The 16,684-nt window shown below is 38.4% G+C and overlaps 1 protein-coding gene across 4 annotated transcripts in view; it reads right to left on the reverse strand.

The window, feature by feature from the left end:
• MAN1A2 (mannosidase alpha class 1A member 2) overlaps positions 1-16,684 on the reverse strand; it is a 254,045-nt gene that overhangs the window by 197,772 nt on the left and 39,589 nt on the right. For all 4 annotated transcript variants that reach the window (XR_001118517.3, XR_188123.5, XM_071217182.1 and 1 more), the window contains exon 3: positions 6,804-6,900. Coding sequence is in view for 2 of the 4 variants with exons in the window: in XM_071217182.1 (XP_071073283.1) it covers positions 6,804-6,900 (97 nt within the window). In the remaining 2 variants the exon portion in view is untranslated. The remainder of the gene's footprint in view (positions 1-6,803; positions 6,901-16,684) is intronic.

Genomic DNA, 16,684 nt, shown 5'->3' on the forward strand with positions numbered 1-16,684 from the left:
TCTGCCCCAGCTGGGTGGGTTTGATAGGCTTGTCAAAAATCACTTGACATCGATGTGAGGGTCTATTTCTGATGCATCAATTTGGTTCCATTGGTCTATGTGTCTGTCTTTATGCCAGGACCATGGCTGTTTTTACCACCATAACTAGGTAGTATGAGTTAAAGTCTGAACGTGAGAGTCCTCCAACTTTGCTTTTCCTTTTTAAAATGTTTCTGGCTATTTGGGGCCCTTTACCCTTCCAAATAAATTTGATAATTGTGTTTTCAATTTATTTTTAAAATGCTGGTGGAATTTGTATATCAATTTGGATAGAAGTGATATCTTAATATTTAGTCTTCCAATCCACGAGCATAGAATGTTCTTCCAATCACTTAAGTTTTTTTATATTTCTTTTAACAATGCATTGTAGCTTTCCTTTTTTTTTTTAAGATTTTATATTTTTATTTATTTCTCCACACCCCCACTGCCCTGTCTTCAAGCTCACTGATCCTTACATCTGCTCCTCAAATCTGCTGTTATATGACTCCAGTGTATTTTTAAATTTCATTTATTGCACCTTTAATTCCCATAAGGGCTGCTATTTTTCTGTGTATGCTTTCAAATTCTTCTTTGCGCTCACCCAATGTCTTCTTAATATCTTTAATCTCCTTAGCCATCTCATTGAATTTATTAAGGAAATTTGTTTGAACATCTATGATTACTTGTCTCAACTCATTTATGTCATCTGAAGGCTTTTCTTGTTGCTTCATCTCCCTGTTTCTTGGAATGGATTGTAATTTTTGGTTGGTGTCTTGACATCTGACTTACTACATGTACTTATTCTGGGCTCAGTTGCTCTCTTTAGTTTAGGGCTTTCCTGCCCTTGCTCCCTTGCTGGTTGTGTAGTAGGAGCCGAGATGTAGTTGGTGCTGTAAGCTGTGGAGGCTGAAGCTGCCTGCACTACCCTAAGGAGCGATGAAGCTTCTTCCACCTTTCTCCTTTGTCGGGGTAGGGAGAGAGCCACAGCTGTGCGGAATAATCCAAGTCAGTCTGTGGCTGCCCAGAGAGACTGATGCAGCTTCACCCCCGCTTCCTCCCCTACCTGGGGCGGGGATAAAGCTGCAGGTGTGGGCAGCAATCTATGCTATGCAAAGCAATCTCTGCACGGCATGGATTCTGCAGTATAAAATGACTGCAGTTGCCCAGGTAAACTGATGTAGTACCCCCCACCCCACACCAGGGGTGGGAATGGACTCTAGACTGCCCAATAATCTAATTCATGTGGTCTGAATATGCCTGCAGTGGCCCTGAGAAGCTGAGGATGTACTGTCCCTTCTGTCCTATAGAAGGTGGAAATGGAACAACTGACACCCAAAAATTTAGTCTGCATAGGCCAAAAGTGCTTGCTGTTGCCCAGAGATGCTAAAGAAATAGTAGCCCCCCGTCCTAGCCTATTGAGTGGTGGCGGTGATACACAGACGTCCAACAGTTCAGTTCCCATTGGCCAAAAGTACCTGCCCTTGTCCAGAGAGGCTGAGGATATACCGGGCCCCTCCTATCCTATTGGCGGGTGGGGGTGGATCCACAGGTACCCACCAGTGCAGGCCATGCAGACCAAAAGTGCCTGCCATTGCTCGGCTCCCCTTCTATCTTACTTGGAGGCAGGGATGGAGCTATGGGTGTCCAACTGTTCAGTCTGTGTGGGTCAAAAGTATCTGCATTTACCCAGAGAGACTGAGGAAACAGAGCTCCCTTCTTACCCTATTGGGGAGTGGGGACGGGTTACAGGTATCTGAGTATCCAGTCTGTGTGAACTGAAAGCACCGGCAGTTGTCTGGAGGGGCTGAAGAAACCGCAGCCCCCTCCTATCCTATGGTGTTGGAGGGTGAAGATAGAATTGAAAGTGCTCAACAAACCAGTTTGTGTAGACTGAAAGTGCCTGCAGTTGCCTGGAGAGGCCGAGGAAACACAGTTCCTCTACTATCTTATTGGGGTGCTGGGATGGAGCCCAGGTCCAGCTATTCAGTCTGTGCCAGCAAATGTACCTGAAGTTACCCACAGAGGCTTGTGCAGGTCCCACAAGCTTCCTCCCTCCCAGAGGTGGAGCTGGGGCTTAGGCTAGAGATGCAATCTGATCTAGATGGACAGAAGCCTGTCCCTACCAGCACTGTGATTCTCAGTCAGCCCCATTTCCCCTCACGCTGGGGGGAAAGGGGGAGAGGGAGCGGGGCAGAGTTAAAATGGCAGCTACCGGCCTCTTTCTGTCTTTCTGACTTGGGCAGGTTCAAATTTTTGCTGTTCTTAGGATTATACTTTAGTCAGCCAAATTTACTCATCAGCAGCTGAAGGTGGTGCCAAGTATCTCTTCCTCCCTCATTTTTGGGAAATGGAACTTCCAATTCCAACCACAGAATATCTACCAAGGTGGCTTGTGCCTCCAGTGGAGCCTCTACTCACGAGTCTTCTCTGCAGATGGGCAGGCTCCTTCATTCCTTCAAGGATGTGGCAGGATGCTCTTCTGGTCTCCTGGAGCCCCCGAACAGGTGCTTCGGCTAGCTCCAGAGAGCTCTGGATGATTACTAACTGCCCTGTAGCACGAGCTGACTCTAGGAGCTCCTTACTCCACTGCCATATTGCCCCTCCTCTTATTTTATTTTTATAACTATCCTGTAAGTCTGAAGTTATTTCAAAATAAAAAGCCTAAAGAAAAAAAAAAAAAACCAACCCATTTCTGGGAAGTGGGTGTAGTGGCTGAGAGCCTGTTTCACTTGTTCAAGGTTCAAGCTCCAGTACCTTCTAAAAAAAAAAAAGTCAACCCATTTTATGGTATCTGCTCTAGCAGGTTAGCAAACTAGAACATGTGGTATATATGTTATCACAATAAAAAAATTTAAAAGGCATCTTACATATCACATCCTCTCATCACAATTCAGTTCAGTTAGGAACAGAGAAAATTTATTTTATAAAGACACACCCACAAATATACACATATACATACATACATTCTCTCAAATTAAAAGGCACAATCCAAAAAGCACTGCAAAGTCAAAGAACACTCTTTATCAAATCAAAATTCTTTCTTCTAAATGGAAAAAAATCCTATTCCTAATAAATCTTTTTCAATTCTTCAAAATATCTAAGTAGAAATACTCCATTACAATTATTAATCACTTTGGAAGAATAGTAACAGTGCTAACTTTATGTCAGCAACATTTCCCTTTTCCCACTCACAAGCTGCAAATATAACTGGGCAAAACCAAATTAACATATTCCATTCTTCTGGGTATAGCATTTAATTCAACGACAGACAAAATACCCAATCAGGGACAACAAAAAAAACAATGAGTCCTCAAGGAAGTCTATAGGAAAGCCAATGCTGCTTCTCCACAGACCTAGTGGTACAAGACGTGAAGTTCTGACCTGCTGCAGTCATCCTCCTAAGAAGGCAGCCTGAGGATATCAACACCACGCAGAACAGAGGAAAGAGAAAAAAACAGCTGGTATTAGCCCGACACCAGGAATTCGCTGAGCTGATTAAATTCCCTTTTTAGTTTAGATCATTTTGAGATGAATTTTCTGCTATGTACACATAAAGAACCAACTGATGCTAAAGACTACTCCAGGAAAAAGTTAGAAGAATGCTCTCAGTTACCATATAAAAGAAGTTTTTAAATAATCAAAGGAAAGGAAATGAAAAAGAATATGTTTTAAGTTTATGTTTTCCCTATAATGTAGGGAACAAGCCCCAGGTTATTTGGTAGAAACCAAATTTAAATTACTCAAATTGTACTAACTAGCAAGAATATGACATGCGGAAAAGGAATAGGAAACAAATTCTTAAACATTAAATATTGAACGTTTAATGAACTACATATCGAAAAATTAAAGGCAAAACATAAATAAGAGCCATTTCTACTTATTTAGCTAAAAAAAGACTGTAATCACTCTAAAAAATTTTTAAGGATATAGAAACCTAATTGTGACTATTGATAATTATGTAGATGGCATTTTTACTTTTTCTATCATCTTCACTACAATATTCTTCTCAAAACAGATTTTTCCCATGTGCTGATATTAACTTTATTCTACTCTGGAGTTTTCTAAAGCAGTATGAATAACCATTAGGAACACAGAACAATGGCATCAGGCTGCTTGAAATCAAATCCGCGCTCTATTATTTACTAGCTGTGTAACCTCAAGCAAGTTTGTTAGCCCTCTCTGTGCTTCAGTTTCCTCTTTTGTAAAATGTGAACAATTATAGTCCTTGACTTACATTATTCTTGTGATTACTAAGTAAATTCATCACACAAATCAATTAGATCCATCCTTGGCATATATTATGCACCATATACACATTGTTGTATTGGTGCTATTAACGTGTATATGATTACTGTTCTAAAAGAAAATACAATGTTATTCTCAAGGCCAACTACAGAATGTCTGAAGCAAATAACTGACTCCAGGCCAGACTGGTAACAAAGAAGATAAACTGCTGATTTGAATATCCTTAATTGCTTTTCATCAGAGGACCAATGGAAAAAAAACATTGCTGAATAAAGTTAAAGCAAAATTAAAGGGTTCATTTTATAAGATTATCTTGCCAACTCCAACCTCCCTTAACTTATAGATGATTTCACTTACCAAAAAATCAACTTAAGTGTTCCTAATGAGCTGGCAAGAACTCACCTGACAATAACCTAACTTAATACACCCTGTCATCACTCACCAACCAAACCAAATGGTAATTTACAAAGTTTACATATGAAGCAGTCTGACCCAATTACCACAAATGAAAACCACCTTTCAGGAAAGAAAAAAAAAAGCTATTATTTTTAAAAAGAAAAAAACATTAAATCAAAATTTCCCCATTAAGACTTTTAACACAATTATGTTCAATGAAGAAAAAATGTTTCTTCTCACAATAATAAAAATTTATATTAACTTATAAAGAATGAAATTTTAAGAGTTATCTGAAAGTTCATTTATCTTCTGAATTTAAATTCAGCAATCTTTCCTCATGCAGTTATTGTGATGATTAAATAAAATAATGTATGTTATTTACCTATTACCTTGCTAGGACTAGAAGTTATTTGGTAAATATTATTACATTAAATGCTCTAAGAAATATAGTTTGAGAAGTAGAAAAGTAAAATTCAACTATCATTTTCATCAATACATGTTTATACTCCAATCCTTCAGAAGGACTCACTGTTAATACAGTTTAATATAAAGGAATAGTTTTTGAAGGAAGACTCTAGTTTTAATTAATCATTAAATATAATGATTTTTAATGCACTAATGTCTCCTACTGTGTCATTCACAAAACAATGGAAACTTTTCAATCTGTAACCTCTGTTAAGGAAAAATACTTTATTTCATTAAATGAAAGTGGTTAAATTAAATGTCATATTGTGAGATCTCTGGTGTCTCTGATTACCTAAAGAAAAAGAAAAATATTCCCCCACCTCAACATCTCACAAAACTAGGAGGAATTATCTTTTAAGCTATTTTCTGTTTCAACAAAAAGTAAAACCATGAACAAATTATAAGGGAAATAAGAGGATTAGAAGAATTTTCATATAGTACCACATTAAAGAAAAATACTGTTACATGGATTACTTTGATGGTATATTATAATCAGTAAAGTTACCTGCATTGCATATAACTAATATATGTGCCTTCTTACCCAATTAATACTTTCTTGGCTTCACCTATGTTACTTAAAAGGTATCCATCACATCAAGAAGCATTCAAAAGGGGGGAAGTGGGAAGAAGTGAAGACTACAAAGAACAGCTAACAATGCTTAAGGCTTATCCTTAGGTAGATATCCCCAGCTTAACAAGAGGACTGAACTCAAGAGAGGTAGAGAGAACTCAAGGTGAGCACAGCACTATTACCCACACCTTCTTCCACATACACACACCTCAATTTTCCCCTACGAACTGTGAATGTACATTATAACCAACCAAATAACCTGCAGCTTGTTTTGTTGAAATATGCTGTTTTTCCCCCTTTATAGTGTACAAGAAGAATGAGTGCTGTGTTGAAGAAAAAAAATTATTAAGAGGTACCTACCTTCCCTGTCATAAGAGAAATGCAAAAAGTTTCAAAATATTCAGATAAATAAAGCATCTTTATATAAATAGAAAATCTACTGCATGTGTGTATATTACAAACAATTTTAAATACTAACTAAAAATTGCAAAAGAAAATCTGTTACTTAATATTTTAGTTCATAAAAATGTTCAATTAAAAAAAAAAAAGGAAACGGATGTGGCTCAACCAATGGGGTTCCCATCTACCATACAGGAGATCCAGAGTTCAATGCCCAGGGGCTCCTGGTGAGGGCAAGCTGGCCCATGCAGTGAGCTGGCCCACACGGAGTGCCGGCCCATGCGGGAATGCAAGCCCATGCAGGAGTGCCACCTTCATGGGAATGCCACCAGTGCAGGAAAACCACCTTGTGCATGGCCGACGCAGAGAGATGGCAAGGTAAGATGACGCAACAAGAGACACAGAAGACAAAGCAGAACAGGGAGCTGAGGTGGCGTAAGAAAGTAATTGCCTCTTTCCACTCCGGAAGGTCCCGGGATCAGTTCCCAGAGCCGCCTAATAAGAATACAAACAGACACAGAGGAACACATAGCAAATGGACACAGAGAGCAGACAATGGGGGGGAGGGGCCCCAGAAAGTGGGGGGAGAAGTAAAATAATTCTGAAGAAAAAAAAATGTTCGAACTATATGAAATACTATGAAACTTAAATCTTGTTTTGAAAGAAAGATGCATAAAATGGAAATAATAATTAGAAAAGGTACACTTACCAAATATGTTAGTGGAGTGCCCTTTCCTTGCAATAGGTCTGAGTTCGTTATGTCCCCATCCATATATCCTATAATTATCCCAGGCATGCTTCATCATCTGAGAGGGAAAAAAATTATAATCCATCAATTTAAATTATCCACACAGTGTCATTTTATATTTCATGTAACTGAGGGTTTCTATTACTATATTCTTACCCATTCTCTATATCTCCTATATCTGTATATTTTTCCATTAACATTTGTATCAGTTTGAAAACACATAACCATGTTTAACCCTGGGCTACACATTAGAAAATAATTAGGTATAATAGACAAGTTCCTTTTTATTGGGGAGGAAAATGTCTTTGGCATTTGCCAATCCTCTGAGGAAAAGCTTCTCTTCCTTCACTGTGATTATGACAGAGCTGTCAATCAACAGGCTCTGCTTCCATGACCAAATAAACTAAGCTTGGCTAGAGAACTTCTTATTCTTGGATGAAAATTTAGCGAACTTTTTCTGTAAACTAAGTATTTTAAGCTTTGCAGATCATATAGTCTCTGTCTTAAATACTTAATCTGCTCTTCTACCACAAACCTAATCCTAGACAATGCATAAACAAATGAGCATGGCTGCGTTCCAATTAAACTACATTTAAAAAAAAAAAGGCCAACAGGCCAAGTTGACTGTAATTTGCCAATCCCTGCCCTAGACAATGTGACTGGGTACATGTGATTTAAAGAAGGGGCACTCAAGTCTTTTATACATATTGATAAAGATGCTGGGAGGCAGAAGGTCTCTCTCTTTTTGTGACCTCAAATAATGATACATTACAAGTAATTCATAATATATATTTCTGGAGCGATATATATGTAAAATATAATTCTGGAGCTGATGGGGACTAACAATCTCCCAACACGGAGAGCTAACCAACAAAACAAAGAAAATACAGACTGAGACATATGAATATTCCTGACAATAACTTTTGCAACTTGGATCCAGCCAAGCCTGAAGCTCTAGAGTTTATAGTCATTAAGCTAATCAGTTATATATTTTTTCAACTGTTTGAGCTGAATTTATTACAGTGAAGGAGCTCCAAACTATAGAATAGCAGAAATGGTAAAAAAAAAAAAAAAAAATCAAGTTATATAGGGAATTCTGGGAAGATGGCCAGTGTGGGAAGCTGAAGGGCTAACTCCACCTCTAAGAAGAGTGCACAGACAGGAAGAAACTGTCTGAAACAACTGCTCTAGGGCCTAGGGCTCTGGAGACGAGGAAAGCACTGTGTGGCATCCAGGGAAGAGCTAGATGAAAAGACTGAAAAATTGCAATCAGATATTGTGACTCAGGTTGTGGCAGCTGCTGACACCCATCCCCCATTCTGGAGACAAGCAACTTTGGGTCTGGTCCAGTCCCTGCCTGGCAGGCTGCTGTGGGCTGGGAGGGCCATGGAAGTCCTCCTCCCCAAAAACAGTGGCGGGCATGGTTCAGTACTAGGAAAGCTTTCAGCCAGTGAATTCAGACGACTGGATCCCGCTACTGTAGCCTCTCAGGGGCAGGCGCTGCAGTGCCAATGAACCGTGTCAGAGTCGTGAACAGAAGAGAACTAAGAGCACGGGTCTTCTTAGGGGTGCAGGAATACGTTGCTGTAGAGCACCATCTTTTGGGCAAGTCAGGAAAGCATACCTTTGGGGAGCCAATCAAAATGGATTTTTGGCAAAGAGTGCCAACTGCTGGGCAGAGCTTAGGAAGCTGAAAGACTTTCTTACCTGACTCTTCCTCCCCAGGGCCCTTTGGAAGTGGTCCACACCATCTATATGGGTCCCTGGCCCCGTTTTGGCTGGGAAATACTAAGTAGCAGAGAGCCTCAATTCAAACCCAATCAACAACAAAATGCTAGGAAAGGGAGAAAACAACCTTCAGAGTAAACTCAAGAAGATAATCAGAGACTCAGAGAAACTAAAAAATTAAAAGCCATATTAAGAAATAAGAAAATATCATCCAATCAAAGGAACAAATTAAAAAGTCAGAGGAGATACAGAATTTGGAACTATTTGTAGATATTGAAACAAATTTCCTTTATCAATTCAAGGAGTTGAAGGGAAATATGGCTGAAGAGATAAAGGTTATTAAAAAGACAATACAAAGGAAAAAAACAGATCTTATGAGAATGAAAGGCACAACAGATGAGACTAAAAATGTATAGAAGCATACAACAGCAAACGTGAATAGGCAGAAGAAATGATCAGCAAGTTATAAGAAAGGACATACAAAATCAAACAGAGAGAAGAAAAGATAGAGAAAACAGAAAAAATTGAGCAGGGTCTCAAGGAACTGTATGATACCATGAGGCACACAAACACATGTGTCATGGGTTTTCCCAGAAGGAGAAGAAAAGAAAAAGGGGCAGAAAGAATATTTAAGGAAATAATGGCCAAAAATGTCCCAACTCTTATGAAAAACATATGCATGCCCAAGAAGTACAATGAACACCAAACAGAATTAATCAGAATAGACCCACTCCAACACACATACTAATCAGACTGTCAAATGCTAAAGAATTCTGAAATCAAAACAAGAAAAGTGATTCATCGCATACAAGGGACACTCAATATTGCTAAGTGCCAATTTCTCCTCAGAAAACCATGAAGCTGAGAAGACAGTGGTAAGATAAATTTCAGATACTGAAAGAGAAAAACTACCAAGCAAGAATTCTTTATCTGGCAAAACTGTCCTTGGAAAATGAGGGAGAATTTAAAATATTCACAGACAAACAGAAGCTGAGAGTGTGTTAACAAGAGACCTACCCTATAAGAAAAAAGTGTTTTGCAGGCTGAAAAGAAAAACAGGAGAGGGAAGCCTGAAAGGGAGTATAGAAACTAAAATGATCAGAAAGGGTAATTATATGGGTAAAAAGAGACACAAAAATAAGATATGACATACGAAAGCCAAGGATAAAATAGTTGAAGTGCATAATGCCTTTAGGTTAAAACTGAATGTTAATGGATTAAACTCTCCAAATCAAAAGACAAAATTTGGCAGAATGGATTTTTTTTAAATGACCCATCTATATGCTGTCTACAAGAAACTCACCTTGGCCCAAGGACATAAACAGATTGAAAGTGAAAGGCTAGAAAAAGATATTCCACAGAAACAGTAACCAAACCAAGAGTTGGGGAGACTATGCTAATACCAGACAAAATAGATTTTAAATGCAAAAATGTAATGAGACAAAGAAGGACATTCTAAGTGCTGAGAGGAAAATTTATAGCTCTAACTGCCTACATTAAAAAAGAAGAGAGCTAAAATCAAAGACCTAATGGCACACCTGGAGGAACTAAAAAAGAACAGCAAAGTAATCCCAAAGCAATCAAAAGGAACAAAATAACAAAGATTAGAGCAGAAATAAATGAAACCAAGAATAAAAAAGCAATAGCGATAACCAACAAAACCAAAAGTTGGTTCTTTGAGAAGATCAATTAAATTGACATAAGCCTTAGAGAGACTGATGAGGGAAGCAGATTTGGCCCAGTGGTTAGGGCGTCCGCCTACCACATGGGAGGTACACGGTTCAAGCCCCAGGCCTCCTTGACCCGTGTGGAGTTGGCCCGTGCGGAGTTGGCCCGTGCGCAGTGCTGATGTGCACAAGGAGTGCCCTGCCACGCAGGGGTGTCCCCCGCGTAGGGGAGCCCCACGCGCAAGGAGTGCACCCATAAGGAGAGCCGCCCAGCACGAAAGAAAGTGCAGCCTGCCCAAGAATAGTGCCACAGACACGGAGAGCTGACACAACAAGATGACGCAACAAAAGAAACACAGATTCTTGGTGCCGCTGATAAGGATAGAAGCGGTCACAGAAGAACACACAGCAAATGGACACAGAGAACAGACAACTGGGGGCTGGGGAAGGGGAAATATATTAAAAGCCTGATGAAAAAAAGAGAGAAGATGCAAATAAATAAAATCAGAAATGAGAGGGGAGACATTACTACTGATTCCAAAGATATTATAAAAATCATAAGAAGATACAATGAGCAACTGTATGCCAAAAATTTGACAACAGAAGAAAAGAAAAATTCCTGGAAATACACAAACTGCCTACTCCAAGTATAGAAGAAACAGAAGACCTATACAAACCAATCACAAGTAAAGAGACTGAATGAGTCATCAAAACCCTTTCAACAAAGAAAAACACAGGACCAGTTGGCTTCACAGAGGAATTTTACCAATCAATCCATGAAGAATTAATACTAATCCTGCTCAAACTTTTCCAAAAAACTGAAGAGGAGAAAACACTACCTAACTCATTCTATGAAGCCATCATCACACTAATAACAAAGCCAGATAAAAACACTACAAAAAAAAAAAAAAAGAAAGAAAATTATAAACCAATTCCAGGGGAAACAGATATGGCTTAACCAATTGGGCTCCCACCTGCCATACAGAAGGTCCAGAGCCTCCTGGTGAGGGCAAGTTGGCCCGCACGGCGAGCTGGCCCACGCGAGTGTCAGCACATGCGGGAAAGCGGCCCTGCGTGGGAAGGCTGCCCCGCATGGGAAAGCCGCCCCACACAGGAGTGCCGGCCGACAGAGAGAGCTGGCACAACAAGATGATGCAACAAGAGACACAGAGGAGAGAAATTAAGAAGACATAGCAGAAAAAGGGAGTTGAGGTGGCGCAAGAGAGTAATCGCCTCTCTCCCACTCTGAAGGTCTCAGGATCGGTTCCCAGAGCCACCTAATGAGAATACAAGCAGACACAGAAGAACACACAGCAAATGGACAGAGAGAGCAGATAACAGGGGGTAATGGGGGGGGGGGCGGGAAATAAATAAAATAAAAATCTTTTAAAAATAATAATAATAAACCAATTCCTCTAATAAATATAGATGCAAAAATCCTCAATAAAATACTGGCAAACCAAATCCAAAAAGTACATCAAAATAATTATACACCATGATCAAGTAGGTTTTATCCTAGGTATAATACAGTGGTTCAATAAAAGCAAATCAATTAATGTAATAAACCACATTAACAAATCATTGGGAAAAAACACATGATCATCTCAATTGACACAGAAAAGGCATTTGACAAAAATCCAGAATCCTTTCCTGACAAAAACACTTTGAAAGGTAGGAATAGAAGGAAACTTGCTCAACATAATAAAAGGCATATATGAAAAACCTATAGTTAACATTGTACTCTAAGATTAGGAACAAGATAAGGATGCCCACTTTCACAACTATTATTCAACATTATGCTAAAAGTTCTGGCTAGAGCAATTAGGCAAAAAAAGAAAAATAAAACACATCTAAATTGAAAATGAAGAAGGAAAACTTTTCTCTATTGCAGATAACATGATATTACATACAGAAACTCCTGAAAAATCTACAACGAAGCTTTTAGAGTTAATAAACAAGTTAAGCAAAGTGACTGGATACAAGATCAACACACAAAAATCAGTACTGTTTCTACTCACTAGTAATGAGCAGTCTGAGGAAGATATCAAGGAAAAACACCCTTTTACAATAGCAACTAAAAGAATCAAATATTTAGGAACAAATTGAACCAAGGATGTACAGGATTCATATTCAGAAAACAACAAAACACCGCTAAAAAGAAATTTATGAATACCTAAATAAATGGAAGAATATTGTGTGTTCATGGACTGGGAGACTAATTGTTAAGACATCAATTCTACCCAAACTGATTTACAGATTCAATGCAGTCCCAATCAGAATTTCAACAGTCTACTTTGCAGAAATGGAAAAGCCAATTATCAAATCTATTTGGAAGGACAAGGGGCTGCAAAAGGCCAAAAAATTTTGAAAAAGAATAAAGTTGTGGAGGACTCACAGTTCCTTACTTTACAAAGCTACAGTGGTCAAAACAATGGTATTGGAATAAAGACAGACATACTGATCAATGGAATTGAATTGAGAGTTCAGAAATAGACACATCTATGTAGTATCAATTTTTTTTTTAAGATTTATTTACTTTATTTTTTTTATTTATCCTCCTTTCCCCCAGATGGTTCTCTCACCTGTCAGCTCACTGTTTGCTTGCCTTCTCCTGGAAGCACCAGGAACCGAACCTGGGACCTCCCACATGAGAGGCGAGTGCCCAACAGCCCGCTCCACATCCACTCCCTGCAGGCTATGATGTCTGTTGACTTGTGGCATCTACTTGCTGTGGTGAGAGGCAGTGTCTAGCTCACTGCAGCAGGAAGCAGTGTCAGCTCATCTTCTTTTAGGAGGCACGGGATCCTGAACCCAGGACCTCCCATGTGGGAGGCGGGCGCCAACTGGTTGAGCCACATCCGCTTCTCAGATCAACTGATTTTTGACAAGGCTGCCAAGGCCACTCAACTGAGACAAAACAGTCTCTTCAACAAATGGTGCTAGAAGAACTGAATATCCATATTAATATGAATGAAAGAATATAAGAGGACCCCTATCTCACACTTACATAAAAATTAACTCAAAATAGATTAAAGACTTAAATACAAGAGCCAGGATTGTAAAACCCCTAAAAGAAAATGTAGGAAAGCATCTTTAAGATCTGTTGGTAAGCAGTAGTTTCTGAGACCTTACACCCAAAGCACAAGTAACAAAAGAAAAAAATAGATAAATGGGACCTCCTCAAAACTGAATACTTTGGCACTTCAAAAGACTCTGTTAAGAAGGTGAAAAGGCAGCCCACACCATGGGAGAAAATATTTGGAAACCACATATCCAGTAAGGATTTATTATCCAGAATATATATAAAGAAATCCTACAGTTTAAAAATAAAAAAAGACCAATAACCTAATTTAAAAATGGACAAAAGACTTGAATATACCATTTCTCTAAGAGGAAATACAAATGGCTAAAAATCACAAGAAAAGACGCTCAACATCACTTGCTAGTAGGGAAATGCAAATCAACACCACGATGAACTATCATTTCATACCCACTAGAATGGCCACTATTAAACAAATAGTAACCACAAGTGATGGAAAGGATGTAGAGATAAAGAAACACTTTTTTACTGCTGGTAGGAATGCAAAATGTACAGCCGCTGTGGAAGTGTAGAACTGCCATATTATCTGGCCATCTCACTACTAGGTATATACTCAGAAAATCTGAAAGAGGCTCAAACAGACACTTGCACATTGATGTTCTTAGTGGCAATATTCACAACTGCCAAAAGATGGAAGCAACTGAAGTGTCCATCAACTGATGACTACATAAGTAATATGTGGTATACACATAAGATGGAATATTATTCAGCTATAAGAAGAAATGAAGTCCTCATGTACGTGACAACATGGATGAACCTTGAGGACATTGTGTTGAGTAAAATAAGCCAAACATAAAGGGACAAGTATTGCTTGATCTCACTAACATGAACTAAATGTAGCGAACGAACTCACTGAGTTAATATCTAGAATATAGGTATTATACATATTATAACATACAATATATTAATGGAGAACTGATGGTTAATTTGTGCAGAAATTTAATAAGGTTGATTGTAAATGTTTGGAAATGGATTGAGGTGATGGCAGCACATTATTGTGGTTGAAAGGGGAAATTTAGGGTCATGTATGTCACTAGAAGGAAAGCTAAAGAATGAAGCACGGGATGGTATAATACAGTGAACCCTGCTGTGGACAAGGAATAGTACAAACATAATGTTTCTCCATGACCCAGAACAAACGTATGTCACTATTACAAGGTGTTAATAATAGGGGGTTATATGGCAGAAAACACACCGAATGCAAACTATGGATCATAGCCAACAGTAATATTTTAACATTCTTCTATTAATTGTAACAAAGGTACCACACCAATGCTAAGTGTCAACGGGGGAGGAGGGTATAAGCAAATATATGTTTTTTCTTTTAGGACCAATGAAAATGTTCTAAAATTGATTGTGATGATGAAAGCACAAGTTTTTTTATTATACTTAAGAGTTACTGACTATACATTTTGAATGGATCGTATGGTGTGTGAATAAAAGTGCTTTAAAAAAATCAAGGTATTTAATTATACATCAGCTGAATTGCATAATCGTTCACTGTAGTGTATGAAAACCTCTTCATTTAACAGTATATATCTATATATTCATTTAAATACTAGAACATTTTCCAACTTATACTATGCAGCCATTATTACTCCAGGCAAAGACATTACGAGATAAATAAAGACAACTATATCTCAAGAACACAGAGACAAAATTCCTTACAAAAAATAAGCAATATATAATATGGCTAATAAACCATGACCAACTGCAGTTTATCCTGAGCAGGAAGATAGAGGGCTTCAGAAAGGCTATGTCACAGAATAAAATGGATCTGATAGTTTTATCTGATGTGTTTGATTATACTGAAACAAGTTTTGAACCTTGCTGGATTAAACAAACAGAAGTAGGCATAGGGATACTGCTTTGTCTCCATCTTCCTGCTCTTATCCAGGCTTCTGTTCTCTCAACCTGAGGCACAACTGTCATCCTGCTAATTCCATCCATCACAATCCTGAGAATTCCCTTCATCTCTCTCTGGTAGCAGAGCCCCTGTTTCCAAAATCTCAGTGTCTTCTAATGTTTAAAAAAAAAATTTATTCCTTCATTATGTTGAAGCACATTTTCTAGTAGCAACCTAAGAAAACTTCTAAAAATATCTTTACCCTCAGATTTGAATCATAAATTAACTGACTACATAATTCTTTCTAAAACTTTATTCCACTGTCTTTCAGTTTCCAATATTATTGTTGATATGCCATTATGATTCCCATTCTCAATCTTTTGGATCAACTCTTTTTCTCTGTAAACCTTAATGATTTATTCTTCTGTTTTTCTGAAACTTCAGTAAGAGTCTTTTTTTCATTCACTGTGCTGGATGCCTGGCAGTTCCTTTGTTCCTTTCAATTTGCTAACTCATTTCCTTTAGTTCCAGCCAATTTTCTTGATTTATTTCTTTGAATTCTTCCCCTCCACTTTCCTGTTCTCTCTTCCTAGAACACCTAACTACTTGGTCATTAGTTAAATGTTCTGGACTGATCTTCCTTCTCACTTTTTCTATCTTTTTTGTCCTACTGAAAGATCTACTCAATTTTTCTTCCAATTCTTTTACTGAATTTTTAATTCTATCATTTATTATTAGTTTAGGAAGTACAGTAAAAGGATGCATGGGCTAGGATTGGGAACCTGGGGGATTAAAATCTCCTCTACAAACTTCCAAATAATCTTTTTCCAGCTCTATCTTATACCTCTGTTGCTTGACATGTAAGGTGTCTCCACTTCTTGAAACATGCAGTTATTCTACATTCAAATCAGCTTGTTTCTTCTTAGTTTCTTCCTCTATAGGCTTAAGTTTCAACTTTCTCTGCTTTCTAAATTAGTAATCATCACCTTTAACAGGAACTTACACAAGTTTTCTTAATACATTTTAAGTTGATTTACAGGAACAAGGATAACTGGATGTGAAGTAAAGGATTAACTCAGCAGGTTCAGGGTGTCCAAATCCTGAACATTCCAAAAGAAGATTGGCCCTTGCCAGGCTCCTGAAAGACAGTCTCTAACGCTCTTGGGATGTCCTGCCTATTAAGAGGCCCTTTATTTAATGAAGGCCTTGGGCCACACCCAATAGCTTATACTAGCAATGTAATCTGCGGTGGGGACCTTGGGTTGAATGGCATCAGCTTAACCGCTGGAGAGTTTGGAGAGAGATGATCAGCCGTGCTTATAGGACCAAACCCCAATAAAAACCCTGACACCAAGGTCGGGTAAGCCTCTCTAGTTAGCAATATTTCATCCATGTTGTCATACACAGTAGTTGAGTGAGATAAGCACTGTCCATATGACTCCACCAGGAGAGAGGACAACTGGAGGCTTGATCCTGATCTTTCTTGAACTCTGTCCTATGT

Source organism: Dasypus novemcinctus, chromosome 9 (genome assembly GCF_030445035.2).
Source record: "Dasypus novemcinctus isolate mDasNov1 chromosome 9, mDasNov1.1.hap2, whole genome shotgun sequence".
Lineage (NCBI taxonomy): Eukaryota > Metazoa > Chordata > Mammalia > Cingulata > Dasypodidae > Dasypus > Dasypus novemcinctus.